General features: G+C 42.3%; 1 protein-coding gene across 7 annotated transcripts in view; it reads left to right on the forward strand.

Annotated features, from left to right (window-relative positions):
- The window catches only part of ICA1 (islet cell autoantigen 1), a 170,125-nt gene that overhangs the window by 34,164 nt on the left and 117,540 nt on the right, over nt 1-18,421 (forward strand). For all 7 annotated transcript variants that reach the window (XM_005678969.3, XM_005678966.3, XM_018047373.1 and 4 more), the window contains exons 5-6: nt 3,061-3,184; nt 7,198-7,396. In XM_005678969.3, coding sequence (XP_005679026.1) covers nt 3,061-3,184; nt 7,198-7,396 — 323 coding nt within the window. The remainder of the gene's footprint in view (nt 1-3,060; nt 3,185-7,197; nt 7,397-18,421) is intronic.

The raw sequence follows: 18,421 nt of genomic DNA on the forward strand, positions 1-18,421 counted from the left end.
TTTATTTCCAATGGCAAGAACAGTGCCTCGTACAATGAGATCATCTATAAATTTGTGCTAAGTGAATTAATGCTGCCAAGCTAATTGGTTTTGTAGTTCTTTGGTTCCCTTTTCAGGGCACATCTGAAAATCTAATCAGCAATTAAATATGAATAGGTTTTTATTTGTCTCTGAATTAAGTCCTCGTTAAGTGAAACCTTATACATAGGAACATTAAGAGTGATCTGATAACCTGTGTTGCAGCTGAATTTTAAACTTTGTAAATTTATTTCAGTATTTGGATTTTAAAATTGAAATTAAAGAATGAACATCCCTTCTTAGAAAATGACACAGTCATCACTAAGTCATCCAGCCGGGAGCCTGAGGCCCCTCAATCTTCCCACCACCCTCTGAGCAGCCCTGTCCCATTGATCAGAGTTCAGCTCTCAAAATGAAGCCTGTCTAGCACCCCAAGTTTAATCCTCAAGTGTGTAAAATAGCAAAACCTGAATTCTCAAATGCTCCAACCTACTTAGGTTTGTATAGCAAAGAGTACATTTTAGCAGCCTCATAGTCCCTGGGTTGGGAAGATCCCCTGGAGAAGGGAATGGCACCCCACTCCAGTATTCTTGCCTGGAGAATCCCATGGGCAGATTAGCCGGGCAGGCTACAGTCCATGAGGTCGCAGAGAATCGGACACTACTAAGCGACTAGCACTACTCACACACGTAGTCATTTAGGGTCATGAACGGGTTTTCTTCCTGGCCTCAAGCTCATGTGTTCATTTGTATGTGACTTGAGGCTTCAAGGTAAAGAAGGTGACAGCAGTCTCACACTGTTGTAAGCAAAGATATGAAATTGTCCTAATTGTGCAGTTGAGTGAGTCCCATGTTAGTAAGTGGCAAGGAAGAAGAACAGAAGGTGGTAAAAAACAACACCTCTTAGAGGAATTTTTTTTTTTTGCCTAGAATCATGACATATAAGTATCAGATAAGCATTTAAAGTGAAGTAAAGTATACAGGGATAACAAGGCAAAAATTATAGTTAATTCAGTTTCACAAGCATTTAATTAATGCCCTGAATATGACTTTTCTGCTCAGCCTTGGGAATCCATAGTTTGGATGAGATCCCTATCGAGAAAGCTGGGATTGTCATGGGAAAAGTAGACACGTGCCCACCCACAGACACTCCAGTACCCGGTGCCGAGAGGGCGCTGCTGTGACAGAGAAGGAGGGGTCACCCCCTTCACAAAGGAGGTAGCTTTTGAGCAAGGCTTTGACCAATGCACTTGATTTTGAAAAAACAGAAGGGGAAGGAGAGTAGTCCTTCACCATCAGGGAAAATGGATTCGAAAAACCTCTTCTCCATAGAATGCTGAACGTAAACTGCACTCGCAGTTTAATAAGGAAACAGTCACTTTCCTGCATTGGAGAAGGAAATGGCAACCCACTTCAGTGTTCTTGCCTGGAGAATCCCAGGGACGGGGGAGCCTGGTGGGCTGCTGTCTATGGGGTTGCACAGAGTTGGACACAACTGAAGCGACTTAGCAGCAGCAGCAGCGTTAACATTCACCTTTGGGTTACTGGTTCCTGGCTAATGTTTTCTAGTTATTGCTGGGGACATTGTGTCAGGGATGGGGTGCATCCCGAAAGAAGTCTGGATTGTTCATGAAAACGGGCAAGAATCCTGGCAGCATTTAGAAAACGGTTTTAGAGACAAGTGATTGGTAAATGCATCAATACAGCGATGTGAAATGCGAGTAATGTTCAAAGTGCATCCCTGTCAAAAGCTGTGCTTAGAGAAAAAATGCATGCAAGGGAGCTCAGTGTCACTGCTTGCCTGGGGCTCAGCTGTCAGTGAAAGTGTAGTCAGGCCAGTGGCTGCAAAACAGCACACACATCCATGGAGTGGGCACACCACACTGATTAAGTCAGTCCCCATGGCGGAGAGAGAGAGTTTTGCTGTTATAAATAACTGTGCTATGATTATATCCATCTATATATCTTCGTGCCCATTTTACTACTTCCTCAGGATGTACTTCTATCAGAAGTACAATGTCAAAAGAGATATACAATTTTGACTTTAAAAAAATGTTTTTTAGAGATTCTTAAAAAACAAACAAACAAACTGTACTTTATTTTGTTTTTCAGTTTTTTGGCCATACCTTGTGGTATGTGGAATCTCAGTTCCCTGACCGGGGATCGAACCCACGCCCCCTGCATTGGCAGTGCAGAGTCCTAACCTGGACTGCCAGGGAACACCCACAATTCTGACTTTTAAATATTTACTGCCAAATCAGTCAGTAGAGAGCTTGTAGCAGAGTCCCTTTCTTACCAGTAGCGCCCTCTGAGGTTGTCTTTAAAAGTAAGGCCAAATACACAAATATTGAATCATTTTTGTTGTATACCTGAAACTAATACAATGCGGTATGTCAGTTATACCTCAATTTTATTTTTTAAAACTGTAAGGTCCAAGTTAGGCATAATTCAGATTTGAGTCCAGCTCTGCATTTTAAAAATCTGCCAAGTCATCAGCCTGATTACCTACATACCCTCTGTCTCCACCCACCTCCTCTCACCAAGTACTTGTGCCACGGATAAGATATTTGAATTGCTGCACAATCAAGTGGAATGTTATTCAGAAGGCAGAGATCAAAAAGTCAGCAAGAGGGAATAAAAGGAGGAAACTGGCCCTGCACTGTAGGCCGCCACAGAAGATTCCCACAGTCATACTCCACAACCCAACTTTTTAGTTTCAGCCCAGAGCAGTGCATTATCGGCTCGCTTTTCAGTACAGAGGTCATTTTCTGGTTCTGGTTACAGGGCAGCAAACGAACTGACAGATGTGCTGAAGTGAATCTGATCTCTCATTTTGTCAATGGAAGAACAACATGAAAGTTAAATGCAGCGGTGGGGGGTGGGGGGTGGGGTGGGGAGGCCTACCTCACAGCCTGCCTCTTGGATTTAATTTCCTCTCGTCTTTGTCTCTAGAAGAGAGAGGACCTTGTGATTTGCCTCTTTCCTTTTCTCTGTAATAAAAATGTTCATTGTTCATGGCTGCTTTTGGTCTTTTCTCCATCAGTCTTGTCTCAAGAAGAAAACGAACTGGGAAAATTTCTCCGGTCCCAAGGCTTCCAAGATAAAACCAGAGCGGGAAAAATGATGCAAGCGACAGGAAAGGCCCTCTGCTTTTCTTCCCAGCAAAGGTGTGTGGCCTTCACTGGGGCTCTGCTGGTGGCAATCGAGGGAGGGAGAGTCTCCTGAGAATCTGGGACCCACTCACTCGTGAAGGGAACCTGCCCCTGGTCTTTAGAAGGCTCTTGTCTGAGATTGCGGGCCTCCTCTGTTCACAGTTGTTAGTCTGTTTGTATTCAACTCTAAGATAGCATGTAGAATCTTTTTCCTTCCCTATTAATTTTTAAAGTGTTTCCATACCTGTTCTGGTCCATAGCCATGCACCAAGCCTGTGAGTGCTGTCCTTGGCTTATAGTTTGTGTTGTTTGTAGCAATCTGTCTGGTCCCCTTTCAGCAGGAGCCTAACGAGACAGGGCGGAAGGGTTCGCTCACTGCTCTCTGGGGGCAGTAGCCTTGCGAGGGGTGCTGTTCAAGATGCTCTCTATAGTTTTGCTCAGAAGATGGGGCAGCAGCAGCAGCAGCCTCATCGGAGGAGAGCTTATTAGAAATGCAAAATCCACCCCCAACCCGGAACTGCTGAATCCATATCTACATTTTAATGGGTTCCCCAATTATTTTCCATGTACATTCAAGTTTGAGAAGCTCTGGGCCAGAGAAAATTGTAGTAAATCAATGACTTTCTTTCTTAACACTACTATGACTCATGTTCAGGGTCCGCGTGGAATAAACAGGAGCCACTGCAGAGACACACTTGGTATCTGAGGCAGTGACATTCCTCCCCTCCTCCTCCTTCCCCAGTAACTAAGAAGCCCTCTTTCCCCAGTGTCACTCACTAGTATTAGGCAAACTTTATACCGAAATGTTATACCTAAATAAGGTTTGTGGGCAATCACCAAAAATATTCGGGCTACAAAAATTTTACTCACCCAGCCTGTCCAACAAATTAACCGTCTCTTGTTAGTTTCTCCTTGCTGCTTTTCCCTCGCAGTGGACCAGGAGCAGACCATCACCTGTTCCTAGGAAGACCCAAGAAAGTTTGGGTAGGAAAAAAAGACCAGCTGTGTCCACTTCTCACTGGTCCCCCTTGTGGGCATTTTGGTTCTTTCTAATGACATTTGGACCCCAGCTTTCATGGTTGAATGGAAAAATTTCCAAGAGTTTTCTACCCCAGCTTTTCAAGAAAAGTGTTTATAATCTTGAATTGTACCCTTTAACCTTATTTATAACTGTATTCCTTGTAAAAATAATACATACTCATTCTAGAAAAATTTTAAAACAAGAAAAAAACAAAAAGAAAATTTAAAACAACTCAAATTTTGCAAATAGAGATTGACTCACTTTTAACCCCTTGACAGATGCTTTCAGTGCTTATATGCTTTCCACAGTCTTACAGGGATCATTGATTCTTGAAAAACCGTTCATAAATTCTCCTGTATTATGTATATGGTTATCACTAATTTCAGTGGGAAAAATTCTTATGCATACCTTCATGCTAAGATTAACATCCATTTATGGGAAAGAAACCAAATCCTTGGACATAATCGCTCCAAGAGTTACCATTACTGATCATATAATTTTATAACATTGCTATCCAATTATCCCCTTTCATACTCATGTGGCAAGCTATCTCACAAAGCATATGGCACCTTAAGTTCATATAGTCTAACCTTTGGATACAGACAAAAACACTGAAACAACACAAATGATACTGGAAAGTATCATTGCAATAAACCTGTACAGCAATACAGCAGACTGCCCTGTATCCATAAATTAATGCAGCTTGCCCAGTGTTGCAATTTGGAAGACGGCCTCCTACAAGATGGCTCTGATTCCATGATGCTCAAGTGCTCACCAGGCACATGAAATCAAAACCAGTGCTCTGCACATGAGGAAAGAAGGAGGATGATATAAACTCTCATAAAGTCAAGTTCCCAAACCTCGCATGGACATAACTTGGGATTTGCCAGAATATATTTTTAATGTAAACAGCATTATCCCATATAATTTTGTATAGTACTGCATACTGATTATTTAGCAAATTGGTTTTTGACCAAATAATCCTGTTTTTATGTCCATGTATACATTTTATAAAACATTCATAGCATAGTATTTCATCATCTGGGCATGTCATGATACATTTATCCCAGGCCCTCTGTCCACTTTCTGTGTCATTTCTACCTTTTCCTACTAAAGAATAAATATCTTTGGGCTAGACTTTTAGGTATTCTATTGATTATTCTCATTGGGTCGATTTTAATGAATGGAAACATGGGCTGGTCTCTCACTGAAGCTTGACATTTTCAGTTATTGACTTTTTTCCTGGTCTAGACTCAGTCCCTTGTACCACAAGTGAGTGGGTTTTCACCTTTCTGATTTTATGTGAAACAAGTTACAGAAAAAAATGATGTGACTTTCCACACCTTTTTCTTTTCTTCAAGATATTAACATCCATCATCACGTCATTACATGCTCAAAGGTTCCTAACCTTACAGTAGTCCGAGAAATGGAGACTATTTTATTCACAAGACTCTGTATCAGCCAGTTTTGTAAAATTGGCAAACTCTAAAAGCAGAGACAAAGGAGACCAGAAATGAATGGGATCCTTAGAGGGACAGCTGAGGGCTCTTTCTTTAAATAGAAGTCTCCGATTTTATAAACCTTCACACCAGCGTTAGTTTTACTCACTTTATTTGGTAGTCATTGCTGCCATTGCCCACTCAGTTTGATGAAAAGTAAGTATTAAATTTAATCCAGTGGTGATAAAACACAAGCTTACTTTATGGCACAACAATACGTCTTTGAAAACAGCCCACGACATCTAGGTAGGATGATGTGGGCAAGCTATTTTTAGAGAAGTGCTGAATGTTTAATAACGATGCTTTACAGACGAGGAAAACTGGAGAAAGTAGTAAAGGGAGTTGTTTCCCTTTTGAATAGTTTGTTGTCCCATCTATAATCTTAGAGTGCGGTATACGGGTCAGGCACTGTGATGTTGATGGAACTGCCAAGAGCTGACTTCAGCTCACTGACATCATTGTTCCCTTCAGCTTAACAAGTTTGCCCTTAAATTGAGATGTAAATACTAGTCTTTTATTTTTTGAACCTGTACCCTGCAACTTCCTGGAGACGACTGTATTTTAAGTGTATAATTAATCTGACATTATTCATTTTGAGGAGGAAGATGGAAGAAGCAGTATCCTCCTCCCCCTCCCAAATAAACATTTTATCTAAATTTTGATATGCATCCTGGGTGGGGAAGATCTTCTGGAGGAGGGCATGGCAACCCACTGCAGTATTCTTGCCTGGAGAATCCCATGGACAGAGGAGCCTTATGGGACACAGTCCATAGTGTCGCAAAGAGTTGGACACGACTGAAGTGACGAAGCCCACAAACGTTTTTTAACTGAATAAATGATGGTATTTTACAAACAATGTTATTTTATACTCACTTTGTTGTATCATATACATCCATTTCTGGTACAGTATCCTTAGGTTTTTTAAAATGAGAATCAGATCATATGGCATATCTGAAAGCACCCAACACAGTAGACCCTCAGTAAATGTACTTGTCCCCTTCCTAGACCAGGTGATGAGGCTTCTGTTTGTCCTTCATTCTCTGTGACTACTGAAGCAGAGAGCAGACGCCCTGGCCTTCACGGAGTGATCCAGAATGACCTCACCGTGCCCATGTCCATCCCTTCTCAAAGGGCCAGGCTTCAGGGAGGCAGAAGGCAGGGAGTGGCCAAGGGTAGAAATGGGAAATGGTCATTCCTTGGTGTTCCTCTGTGAACAAAAGATGGGTTCCAGCTTTAAACAAGTACTCTGCCCAGGCATGAGACCAACCCCAATAATACAGATGGAGAGACTCCCCAGTGATACCATTAAGTAACAGTAATTAGGTTGGATAACCGTCTCCTGGTTGACTTAAAAGTTCCATACATTTCAGTGTATACGTCTGCAGCTATTTCTGCAGCCTGGAGTATGTTTCACGCACTAACTCATGAATTTAAGATCGGTAAGTTGTCAAGGATTCAGATTGCTGGCCCTCTCGGTTTCAAGACTGTGGCCTTACCCTCTGGTCTAGGTTGGCTTTGAGAAACCCTCTGTGCCGCTTTCACCAAGAAGTGGAGACTTTCCGGCATAGGGCCATCTCCGACACTTGGCTGACGGTGAATCGCATGGAGCAGTGCCGGACTGAATACAGAGGGGCGTTACTGTGGATGAAGGACGTGTCCCAGGAGCTTGATCCAGACCTCTGCAAGCAAATGGAGAAGTTCAGGAAGGTAGGCGATTTCATGGGGGTTCCCGAAAGGGGTACCTGCTGGAAGGTAATGAGACGTGAGTGATTTGAATCCCCCTAGTGAAGAAGATGTAACTCAAAACACCAAGGAGGCAATTAATCATCGCTGGTGTCTCTGTATGTGACAGAATACCAATTAATGTGATATATAATTCTCTAAGGATAAGATAGAAGAGACAGCTGGAAATTGCTGGGATTTGGTAACTGATTTTAATTGAAGTCAGATTTTCATATAATGTGCACTTTTTTGTAAGGCTGTCACTTCTAAATGCTTTTTCATGCATAACTAAAAATCAAGATTAGATCAAATGAAACTGGAAGGTGAGAACAGACTGCTGGGGAAATCTTTTTTAATTGCTAATGAATATTAAAATTAATAGAATAATAATGTTCCTTTGTTTGGTGAGAAGGTTAGGAAGCAGTGGGGTTGACTTGTAGGATTAAATGACGTGGCATTGGCCCCATCTTCAGTAGACCCTTCACATATTTGTATGAGGAGATGGCTATGTTCTTAAATTTTCCTGAAATGACTGGTAAGCAGCAGAGGGACGATGTTTCATTGGTTTTTAGTGTCCCAAGTCCATTTAGCTCTTTGGAGATTGGTCATGCAAGGATATGTTGCACCACTAGGTGGCAGTCATACACTGAATATTTATGAAAATACAGAGAGGTTTTTGTTGTGTATAATCTTGGTAGGTCTTTGTTTGATCGACTTGAGTATATTTCAGGGTATGAAAGACAACAAAAATCTAGCAAATGGTTAGATTTGACATAATATTGTGTCAATTGTCTTACTCATTTCAAATGATCCATTTGTAATTGTGATATTGCTTAAAATCCCTAGATTTCTTAGTACATCATTGCAGAGCAGTGGATGGGAAACCTTTCTGGTGTGCAGGAGGTTAGATGGTAGCGGGGGAAATGGGGGGGATATATGGGGTGAGGGAAAAGAGGAACCTTCTGTTGCTTAAGAATAGGGTCAGCAAATGTTGACCCAGGTATTAGATTGACAAAAATCCTTTCAAAAGGCAAGTTTTACTGTGGCTTGTCATTTGGAATCCCTCTTTATGAAGGGACACAGAGACCATTTTCTTCCTGATCGTAGATGACATTAGTGTGTTCTCAGTAGCCAGCTCCTCAATAAGATAGGTTTCTGAGCTCATGGAAAATCAGACCTGAAAATTTCCTTGAAGATGAGTTAGTGAAAGAGAAAACCAAGGCCCCAAAATAGTAAATAAAACTTTTCAACTGTTGATGGCTAGATAGATGCTGGCGAGCCCAGGCTACATTTGAAATTTCCTGGCTTTTTAATCAGGCTGGTAATTTGGTTTGTCTTTGACGTTTTATTTGGAGATTGGAAGAGGATGGAGTGGAGAGGTTAAAAAGGAAAAAGGAAACAAAAACCCCAACATTATCTGCAGGGTATAAGCCAGTCACTCTACTACCTCCTTTAAGCCTCACAATAACCAAGACACAGACTTAATTTTACAGAGGAGGAAAGTGATACCTAAGTAACTAGTACGGGATCAATGAAATGATAGGGAAATGAAAAATCAGAATCGTAGAAAACATGCATCATTTTTTCTTTAAGAGGAGAATAAAGGGGAGTTAAACAGCATACCTAAGATTGACAAAGGCATTTTCATAGTTAAAACCCTCCTGTGGTTATCCATTCAACGTACATTTACTGAGCACTTTCTGTGTGCCAGGTAATAGACGTAAAATTATTCCAGAAGGCAGAAGAATTTTCATGTGAAATTGTATTTATTTAGTTTTGTTATGAAGGGTGGTTGCTAGCTGTGTAAGGATGAAATAAACCAAGAACGCTTCGTCATTGCTTTGAATGTTGAAACATTACCCACTCTCTAGTGTCATCAATCTGTTGATTTTGGAAAATATGGTTGTTTTTTTTTTTTAATTCTTTGCCATGCAGAAGTAGCTGAAGCAATGCCTTCCTCCACAGCCCCATGTGTGCTGGATTTAATTTAATAGCTGAACATGGTGTACTTAGAATTTCAGGAAAGAATTTTTTTTTTTAAAGGGAGTCTGTATGCAAGTATATACTTGATTAGACTAGACTCTCCATGAGGATAGGAACCAGTTTAGTTCTCTTTACTAACAATCCGCAGGCCAGCCCAGCACGTGACCCCAGTTAGCACCCATATCAGATGGCCAGATGCCAGCCGTGCCATTTGTGTGCCAGATTCATGCCTTCTCACACCTGCAGAGCCTTTCCACCACATGCAACTGACTTTGTAATGTTTGGGGAATTGATATATGTGGTTTTGCAAGTAAGAAGTAGCATTATGGGTTTGTGGCTTGCTGCCCTCTTTGGAATGAATTTAAAGTGTGGAGGTTGCTGTTCGCTTGGAGTTCATGACATGAATCTTGAGTTGGAGCCAGCCTTAGTGTTTTGTCCCAGCGGGGTTCCGTTTTAAACAGAGTCTCCATTTCTCTCTCTGGGAAAGAGTTACCAGAAGGCATTTCTGAGTCCCCTGTAAGAGTAGGAGTCACTGTGTGTGTGCTGGGTGGGGGATGGGGGGTTCGTCAGAGCCAGCTGCTTGCTTCTCTCTTTTTTTTTTTTTGAGTTCTTATTGTGGGTTTTTTTAATTTATTTTTAATTGGAGGATAATTGCTTTACAATCTTCTTCACATTTTAGCCGATAAATCCTGAATTAAATTCTATTCTTTCTTTGGGTTCATACTTTCTGAGGAAACAAAATTTGAATTCATACCTCACAAGTGGGACCCCTCTCTGGTTGCAGTCTTTAGGGTACCCTCATGTATTTATTCGGAGAAGGCGATGGCACCCCACTCCAGTACTCTTGCCTGGAAAATCCCATGGACAGAGGAGCCTGGTAGGCTGCGGTCCATGGGGTTGTGAAGAGTCAGACACGACTGAGCGACTTCCCTTTCACTTTTCACTTTCACTTTTCACTTTCATTCATTGGAGGAGGAAATGGCTACCCACTCCAGTGTTCTTGCCTGGAGAATCCCAGGGACGGGGGAGCCTGGTGGGCTGCCATCTATGGGGTCACACAGAGTCAGACACGACTGAAGTGACTTAGCAGCAGCAGCATGTATTTATTAGTTCATCCAACAAATGAGATTGAAGCCCACCTTGTGCCAGGCCACATGCAGAGGGATACAGTGGTGAGTGAGCAGACACAAGGGCTGCCCTGCTGTCCCAGGCAGTCACTTGGAGACAGTGACTCCAAGATGAGCTGCAGCCCATGGTGTGGCAGGAACACCCCTGACCTGATGGGCTTCCTGGAGGAAGTGGCATCTAAACCACCTGTGAAGGATGAGTAGGAGGGAGCTGGGTGGAGGAAGGGGAGACTGCAGAACAGAGTTCCAGTCTGAGGAAGTAATGTGGACAAAGGCCTTTGCGTGAAAGGAAACAACACATTTTGCTCCTTTTAGGCCCCTGCAACCAGAGTATAAAAAGCGAAGTGGTGGGGGTGGGTCATGGTCCAGGCAGGTAAGCAGACCAGGGCGAAAGGGACATCTCCCTGAGGGCCAAGGAGAACAAGGGTGTTGAGAAGGGGAGACAAGCGATCCAACCTGTGCTCTCACAAGCCTGCTCAGACTTTAGTATGGAGCAGGGCCTGGAAGTGCCTAAGCCTTGAGGCTGGGCGAGCCGCAGACGAGACAGGGTGTCCAGGGAGCAAAGAGGGAAGTAGACCAGAGAGAAATGTCCTGTTCTGACCTCCACCAGACTCTGCAACAGCCCCACAGTTAATTACAGAGCTCTTCATTTTTTTTTTTAAAGAAACAAGCAGAATACGTATAAATAAATAAATAGTGAGATCAAATGTACTTTCACTTCCAACTGAGGCTTTTTTCCCTTAGTGTTTTCAATATGCTAAACAACTTTTTTTTTAATAACACACAGTGAGCATGACCGAAATGATGAATGAAAAACTTAAACAAAGCAAATGATCCGTTTTCAGGCTGACCCCCTTTGAGCACATGGGCCTGGTGACAGAGCTCTGGGTGGCAATGTTAATAAGCATTTATGAAGTGCTGTCTTTGGGGAGGGAAACACAAGGAGGTGGGAAAGCCTGATGCTGGCTCTCAAGAACGACCCTGCTAGTCATCTGTTCCCTGTCAAAATGACCGTGGTAAACAAGACACCTGGAGAGTGGGGCCTCGTGGAGCTCTTCTCCTAAAGACCGAATCATGGGAAATGGTGGATACATTTCCATGGGCAGAGCTGGACTCCTGTTGGAAACCCCTCCTGACAGTGCAAGTCACCCCAGGAGGGCAATGGATGGGAGACAAGGCCACAAGGTATTTTATGAGCAGTTACAATGTGTGATATATGTGCCCTTTGAAGGCAGAGTAAAAGGGTATAACTTAAAAATAGAAGTCAGCTTCTTGTAGCAGATTACATCAGCTTAAGTTGTACGCTCACACAAGAGCTTTTGCAGCCTGGTGCCCTTGAAAGAGTCCTCCTGTGGTCAATTAAGTGTCTTGTTTTTCTTGAAAGTCAGAAATGGGATAGAGGGTAATTATTCTAAATGGAATGAAAGCTGTGTTAGGTGTAAGAAAATAGTTCTGAATCCTCTAAAGAGATGAGATAGAAATGTCTATGCAGGCATTTGGATTAGCTGGAGTCCTTATAGGCAAGGACAAGGGAACTGGCGTTTTAATGAGGGCCATTTATTAAATGTTTTAATGAAATCCTACAGCGTCCGTCTTGCATTTCATGACCATAATTCAAAAGGGTGTCGAAAAGGTATTGTAAAGAATGTGGAAGATAACACACGGGTGTTCTCAGGCTTGTACCTATTTAAAGAGTGTTAGGTTTTGAAGAACTGTGAATTCACCAAAGTCGTGTTATCAAAGGATATGTTGCCATGAGAAGGTTTATTAACAAGTGGTGGTGGCTTAATAGGGGTTGGGTGCAGGGAGAAACCTTTTAGGGTCATCAGTCAGTGGTGTCCCATGCCCTTACTGAAGGTTTGGGTCTGCAGAGCTTGGTCAAGGACAGTAATGAGCAGTATTGACATCAGAGGGATTTTTCTTCCTGTGGACAAAGACTTGGGTTAATTAATTTGACAGTATCATTAATTACTGCTGAAATCATTGGTCTTTGTCAGAGGTCAGGCTCTTTCAGCAATTGAGGGCAGGTCCTGTGGGATCTGGAGATGCCAAGTAATGCAGGCAAGTCACCGCTCAGCCATCTCCCCATTCTGTGAGAAAGGCCTTTCCTTTGCCTGAGCCATCCAGCCTTTGGGCCTAAACCCAGAGTTCTGCTTCTGTTCAGGGCCAACCTCAGGGCTCCACCCGTGAGTTGTGTTGGGCGCTGGAAAATGTCAGGATTGGGTCCCTACGATAAACCAGTAAAGGCCCCACTCGGGAGCTTTGCCCAATTTGCACGTAAAAGCAGAGGGAGCCCTATAATTCGAATGCTGATGGCTTTAATACTGCCCCAGAGGCCTCTGAGACTATCCTCAGCTGTTTTCATCCCTTTTCCTTTATTCTGCTCTTCAGCAGTTATTTCCACCATTCTATCTTCCCGCTCACTCTCCTGTTCTTCTACCTCACATGTGCTAAGTCGCTTCAGTCATGTCCTGCTCTTTGTGACCCCATGGACTGGAGCCCGCCAGGCTCCTCTGTCCATGGGATTTTCCAGACGAGGATACTGGAGTGGGTTGCCATGCCCTTCCTTCTCCAGATCTTCTGCCTCAGTTATCCTTCAATTAAGGGGGGGAAAAAAAGGAAAAAAATTATATTTACCCTTACACTGTGAAAAAATAAAAGCAGTTCTTGTGAGGGGAAAAAAAAAGCAGAGGGAGGATTTGACCCCTTATCACCCTGTCTGTTCTGGTCCTAAAGTTCTTGGCGCTGGCTTGAGCTCTTTGATGAGGTGAAGGTCCCTTTTGTAAAGCCGCCACACGCTATCCTGTCTGTCTCACAGCCCTCCATTTCCATTTGTTGCTTTTTGACGTGTGCTGTGTTTAGCTAGGGCGCCTGTTTTCTGCGGTGCCCAGGAAGGTTCAGGCCAGCTGCTCGTCCCCATTCCCCAGGTTGCTGTCTCTTGATGCTGCCTAAACACCACAGGAAAAAACATGCCAGGTTTGCATGGCACAATGCAGAAAGGGTGACAGATTGGGATCCCCTTGCTTTCATGTCTGAACTTCATGAGATGAGGCCTTTGGGGCTCTGTGTGTCTTCATTGAGTTTTCTCCACTGAACTTGAAGAGCAAAAATTAACTCCAGGGTTAGGCCAAGACCATTTGGAAAAGCAAGCGCAAAGCAGCTAACTCTTGGAAAGCTGGGTACTGGCTAATTGCTCCTAGTGGTTGGAAATAGAGAGGACGAAGCAGCATTACCTCTGAGTGGGGTGGCTCTTCACTCTGGCCCCAGCTCTGCCTCCACCCTTGGTGATGGCCTGGATTGGGGTGATAAGCCAGTGGTGATTTCTCATTCACCCAAGAAGGCACAGGTGCTGGCTGAGCACCAAGCTCTCTCCTGGCTGTAATAGTTTTACTTTTCCCCTCAAGTCATTAGGCTCTAAACTGGTTAAGCCCATCGGCAGAGAAGTATACACACTTGAGCAGGGTTTCCTCTGACAAACAAGTTACGGTCTTGTTGAATTTGTGTGCACGGGGTTGCTTCAGTTGTGTCTGACTCTTTGCGACCCCCAGGACCATAGCCCTCCAGGCTCTTCTGTACCAGAATTTTCCTGGCAAGAGTGCTGGAGCGCTGGACAAGGTTGCCATGTCCCTTGCTGAGTTTGCTTGGTCTTATTCCTGTTGCTTTAATCTTGGACTCTGGGGGGTGAGGGGAGAATATTTCACTCCTAATTCTTGGGTAGAGGAGCATTTGGTGTTTATAGACTGTTAATGTTTACCTCTTATTTAGATATCTATCAATACTTCCGCAAGGGTGAGAAGCCTGTAGCCTGTGGGCGGGCCACATAATTTCGCAAACATTTTTTATTGTTAACACAGCCACGCCTTCATTTATTTATTGTCTGTGCCTGCTTTCACAATATCATGGCAGAGTTGAGTGGTGGAAGACAGAGACTGCAAAGCCAAAATATTTACATTCTGCCCCTTTACAGAAAAGTGTTTGCCGTCCCCCGATTTATCGGTACCTGCGAATGTTGAAGATGGTTTTATGTCATAAAATGTGCCATCTTAACCAGTCTTAAGCCTCCACTTCAGTAGTGTTACGTGTATGCACATTGTTGTATAACCAGATCTCTAGTAGAACTTTTCGTCTCGAAAAACTGAAACTGTATGCCCATTGAACAACCACCCCGCCCGATCTCCCCCTCCGTAAGCCACTGGTACCTATCATTCTGCTTTTTGTTTTTAGGACTGATTAGATTTTCTCCAGTATGTGGAATCATGCGGTATTTGCCTTTTTGTGACCAGCTTGTGTCCCTTGGCATAGTGTCTTCAAGATCCCTCCATATCGTAGCGCGCGGCGGGCTGTCCTTCCTTCTTAAGGAATGACATGCTCTTGTATGTATGTTTTATTTGCCTGTTGTTTTTAATCATGGACACATTTGAGTTGCTTCCATCCTTTGGCTTCCCTGGTGACTCAAATGGTAGAGAGTCGACCTGCAGTTCAGGAAACCCAGATTCTCTGGGTCAGGAAGCTCCCCTGGAGAAGGGAGTGGCAGCCCACTCTAGTATTCTTGCCTGGGAAATCGCATGGACGGAGGAGCGAGGCAAGTTACAGTCCATGGCATCACAAAGAGTCGGACACAACTGAGCAACTAACACTTTGGCTATTGTAAATAAGGCTGCTGTGAGCATCAGTGTGCAAGTAACTCTGTAAGACCACACTTTGAACTCCAAAAACATGATAAATATCTGGTTTTAATGTTATAATTTCTTTTTAGTGTTTTATTTAATCTTGCCATTGCGTGAAAATGAGACTCAGGCTATGCAAGCAAGGAGTCATTTCATTTTGATATTATCATCTTGGAAGATACTATCTACACAGACAAATCCATTATTTATTAATTTCTACAAGATTCATAAATATTTCTATGATTTTTAAAAATGAACATATGTAATACCATAAAAGCTAATGTGTCAGTTTAAAGTAGATATTTTTCCCCTCTGTCTTAAAAAAGGGATCAAATCTTTGCATATGGCATTCTCTAACTGTTTGAGGGAAAGCTTGCTAAACTCTCAAAATGTACTCTGGACAACAGTTCATTATCAAAGTGTGAACTGATCCAGTCCAAGATAGTTTTCCTTTTGCCATATTGTCTGGTTCTTCTTCCTCAGACTTAGATGTCTTGGATGGCATATGCAAGCCTGGTCTTGAGAATTTTATGGATGATAGTATATAAAACATATGGATTTTACTGAGAGCCATCAGGTTCCAGATCAAAATCTTATAACCATGGCTTTCTCAGTCCCTCAGCAGCTAGAAAGTCTCAGGTGGGTTTGTTATTTCCATGTTTCATCACACTGTGCTTTTGGTTGCAGGAGTCAGGGGAATGGCTGGTGCCCATGATACCCTCTCCCCTTCCCCAAAACACACACTGTTCCATCTATCTGCCTCTGTCTCCTTTCAGGAGCTCCTGGAGAAGGTGTCATTTTAGATTACAGTTTAATGGAAAATTACTTCATTCAAGTAGCATGGTGTACTAGTTACTGTTGCTATAGTTTCAGTCTCCAAGCCTGTCATGTCTGCGTATCCCTCGAGATTACTGTCTTCCTTCTGGTTAATAGCTCAAGTATCATCTTTCCCAGCTAGTCCTCTTGTTCTCTCGTGTAAATTGGTTGCAGTTTTTACCACCATCTTCAAGAATTTTGTATAAAAGAAGACTGTTGCACCTTGCTGGATTAACTTAACACCCTCTTTTTAAATGTTTCTGCTTCAGGGATCTGTTCCACTATCATATTACTTCTATTTTACAAAATGGTGGTTTTCTTAGACACACAAAATGGAATGAGGATTTTATTGAATATCAAACAGCAGTAATACATCTACTCTTTCCTGAGTGCCAATAGCTTTACAGCACTGTAAGTTACTTTGATTAGAATTAAAGGGATTTTAAAATACATTCTTCTTTCCAATCAGACTTTTCTGTGACAGAAAAACATGATGATTTGACAGCTGTCTGCACTCTCTCTTTTAAATCAGACTGGATCTATAAATTGGCGATGGAGAGTCAGTGTTTCAGGAAAAAAGCTCTGAATCACAATTGCTGTATGAGAAAACAAGCAAGCAAACTTGGGTTCTGTGTTAGTTTGTCATCAAGGGATATTGAAAGAATTTGAAAACCAATTTTTAAATGATTAAATTATTTTTGTGAACCCCCTAACAAAGCATCCCTGGCGAGATTTATCCAAGCAGTGTTGGCCTCATAGTGGAGTCATAGACTGTCAATGGTTTCACAGGTCTTCCTGTCTGTCAGTGAAACTCATCTTCATCTCAATTCCAAATACCATTCATTAGTGTTCAAACTATCACAAGAATGAGTCCATTGAAAACTGGTGTTCTCCATTCACAGCTCTGAGATTTAAAAAAAAGAAAAAGGTATCTGTGATTCTTTGGTCTCCAGGGAACAGATAAAAATTTTAATCTCAGGGAAATTAGCCAAGCAGGCCTAAATATGACCCAGTGTATGACCTGGGCAAGGTTGCTCTGCTCGCTAAATCATGTATGATTCAACTCACTCCTTTCAGAAGGCTTCCTTTTACCTCCCTTAATGAGTTTTTGGTAAAAGTGAAACCTTAAAACAGAAAGCATCAACGTGTGTGTACTTACCCTTCTAGCATAAATTTGTTCAGGACAATTCCAGGTAAAAGAATATTATCCCCCAAGTGAAAAAATTCCATTTCCTGTTCAACAATTATCCCACACTTAATCATCACACAAGATAAATGAAACTCATATATAGGAGCCCTAAAATCTTACATTGGCCAATTTTACATGGACTCGGAGCCCTAAGAAGAAGCAGGCCCTTGAAAGGCCATATGTATAACTTTGAAATGAAATTCCCACATGCATTAATCAGGCTTCTGTTGTTCTCATCAAATGAAATATGATTTTCGGGCTTGGTAACACTTCACAGTTGATTGGCTCTTTCTATCCAGCGACCCATCTATCTGTCCATCCATCTATTTAAATTCACTCCCCAGCTGTGATTCTGAGACAACCATTGTCATTTAGATGCTGATTCCTGACTGTGGTTCTTCTGGTGACTGCTGACATTGGAATAAGGGATACCACTCAAGATAGATTAATTATATAAACAAATGAAGGATGGGAGTTTTTTTTCTGCTTTGTTCTTTTAAATCTTTTTTTTCCCCCTGGGCCTTTAGAGATGGGACTCTGCATTCTTAGGAGCAAAAATAGTTCATGGGTATTAGTTTATGTTCTGAGAGAGGTCCAGGCAAAGAGACTTGGAAAATACCCACATCTAGGGAGGAAGAACCATATGGAAAGCCCATAGACGCCTGTATGGGAAATAAATGAAGAAATTTCTCAAATTAAATGCTGAAAAGAAGTTAGCAGAGTTAAAATGTATTATATTTAGGATCTCATTCCCTTTCAATTTTTTTTAATTTTAAAAAAGGGGAAGAAAGAGACAGGAGAACCTGGCAATAGTAATTGCTTCCGAGGCAGGGGACTAGATTAGAGAGGAGAGGAGATAAACAGAGATGAGAATGAGGTTGGAGTTGTACTGTACTCCTTTTTGTGCCTTTTAAATTTTGTACCATGTGCATATGTTATCCTTAAAATAACAACATGTAAAAATTAATGAGAATAACTGAGACCAGAATGGGAACAGATAAGATTTGATAGAAGAAAGAAAAGGATAATGACGGGAAAGTCCCTTACTTTGCAAGAAATGAGGAGGGATTTTTCATTTGTTTTTCATAATAATAAAGGGAAGAAGGAAGACGTGTTAGAGGCAAAGATGGGAAGCCGACTTCCCAAGGTTATGTCATAGGGCAGCTGGATGGAGGAGGTTGGAGGATGAAGTCATTCTCGAAAGCCATCAGCAGGGAGAGTCATGTGA

Source organism: Capra hircus, chromosome 4, assembly GCF_001704415.2.
Source record: "Capra hircus breed San Clemente chromosome 4, ASM170441v1, whole genome shotgun sequence".
In the NCBI taxonomy this organism is placed as follows: Eukaryota; Metazoa; Chordata; class Mammalia; order Artiodactyla; family Bovidae; genus Capra; species Capra hircus.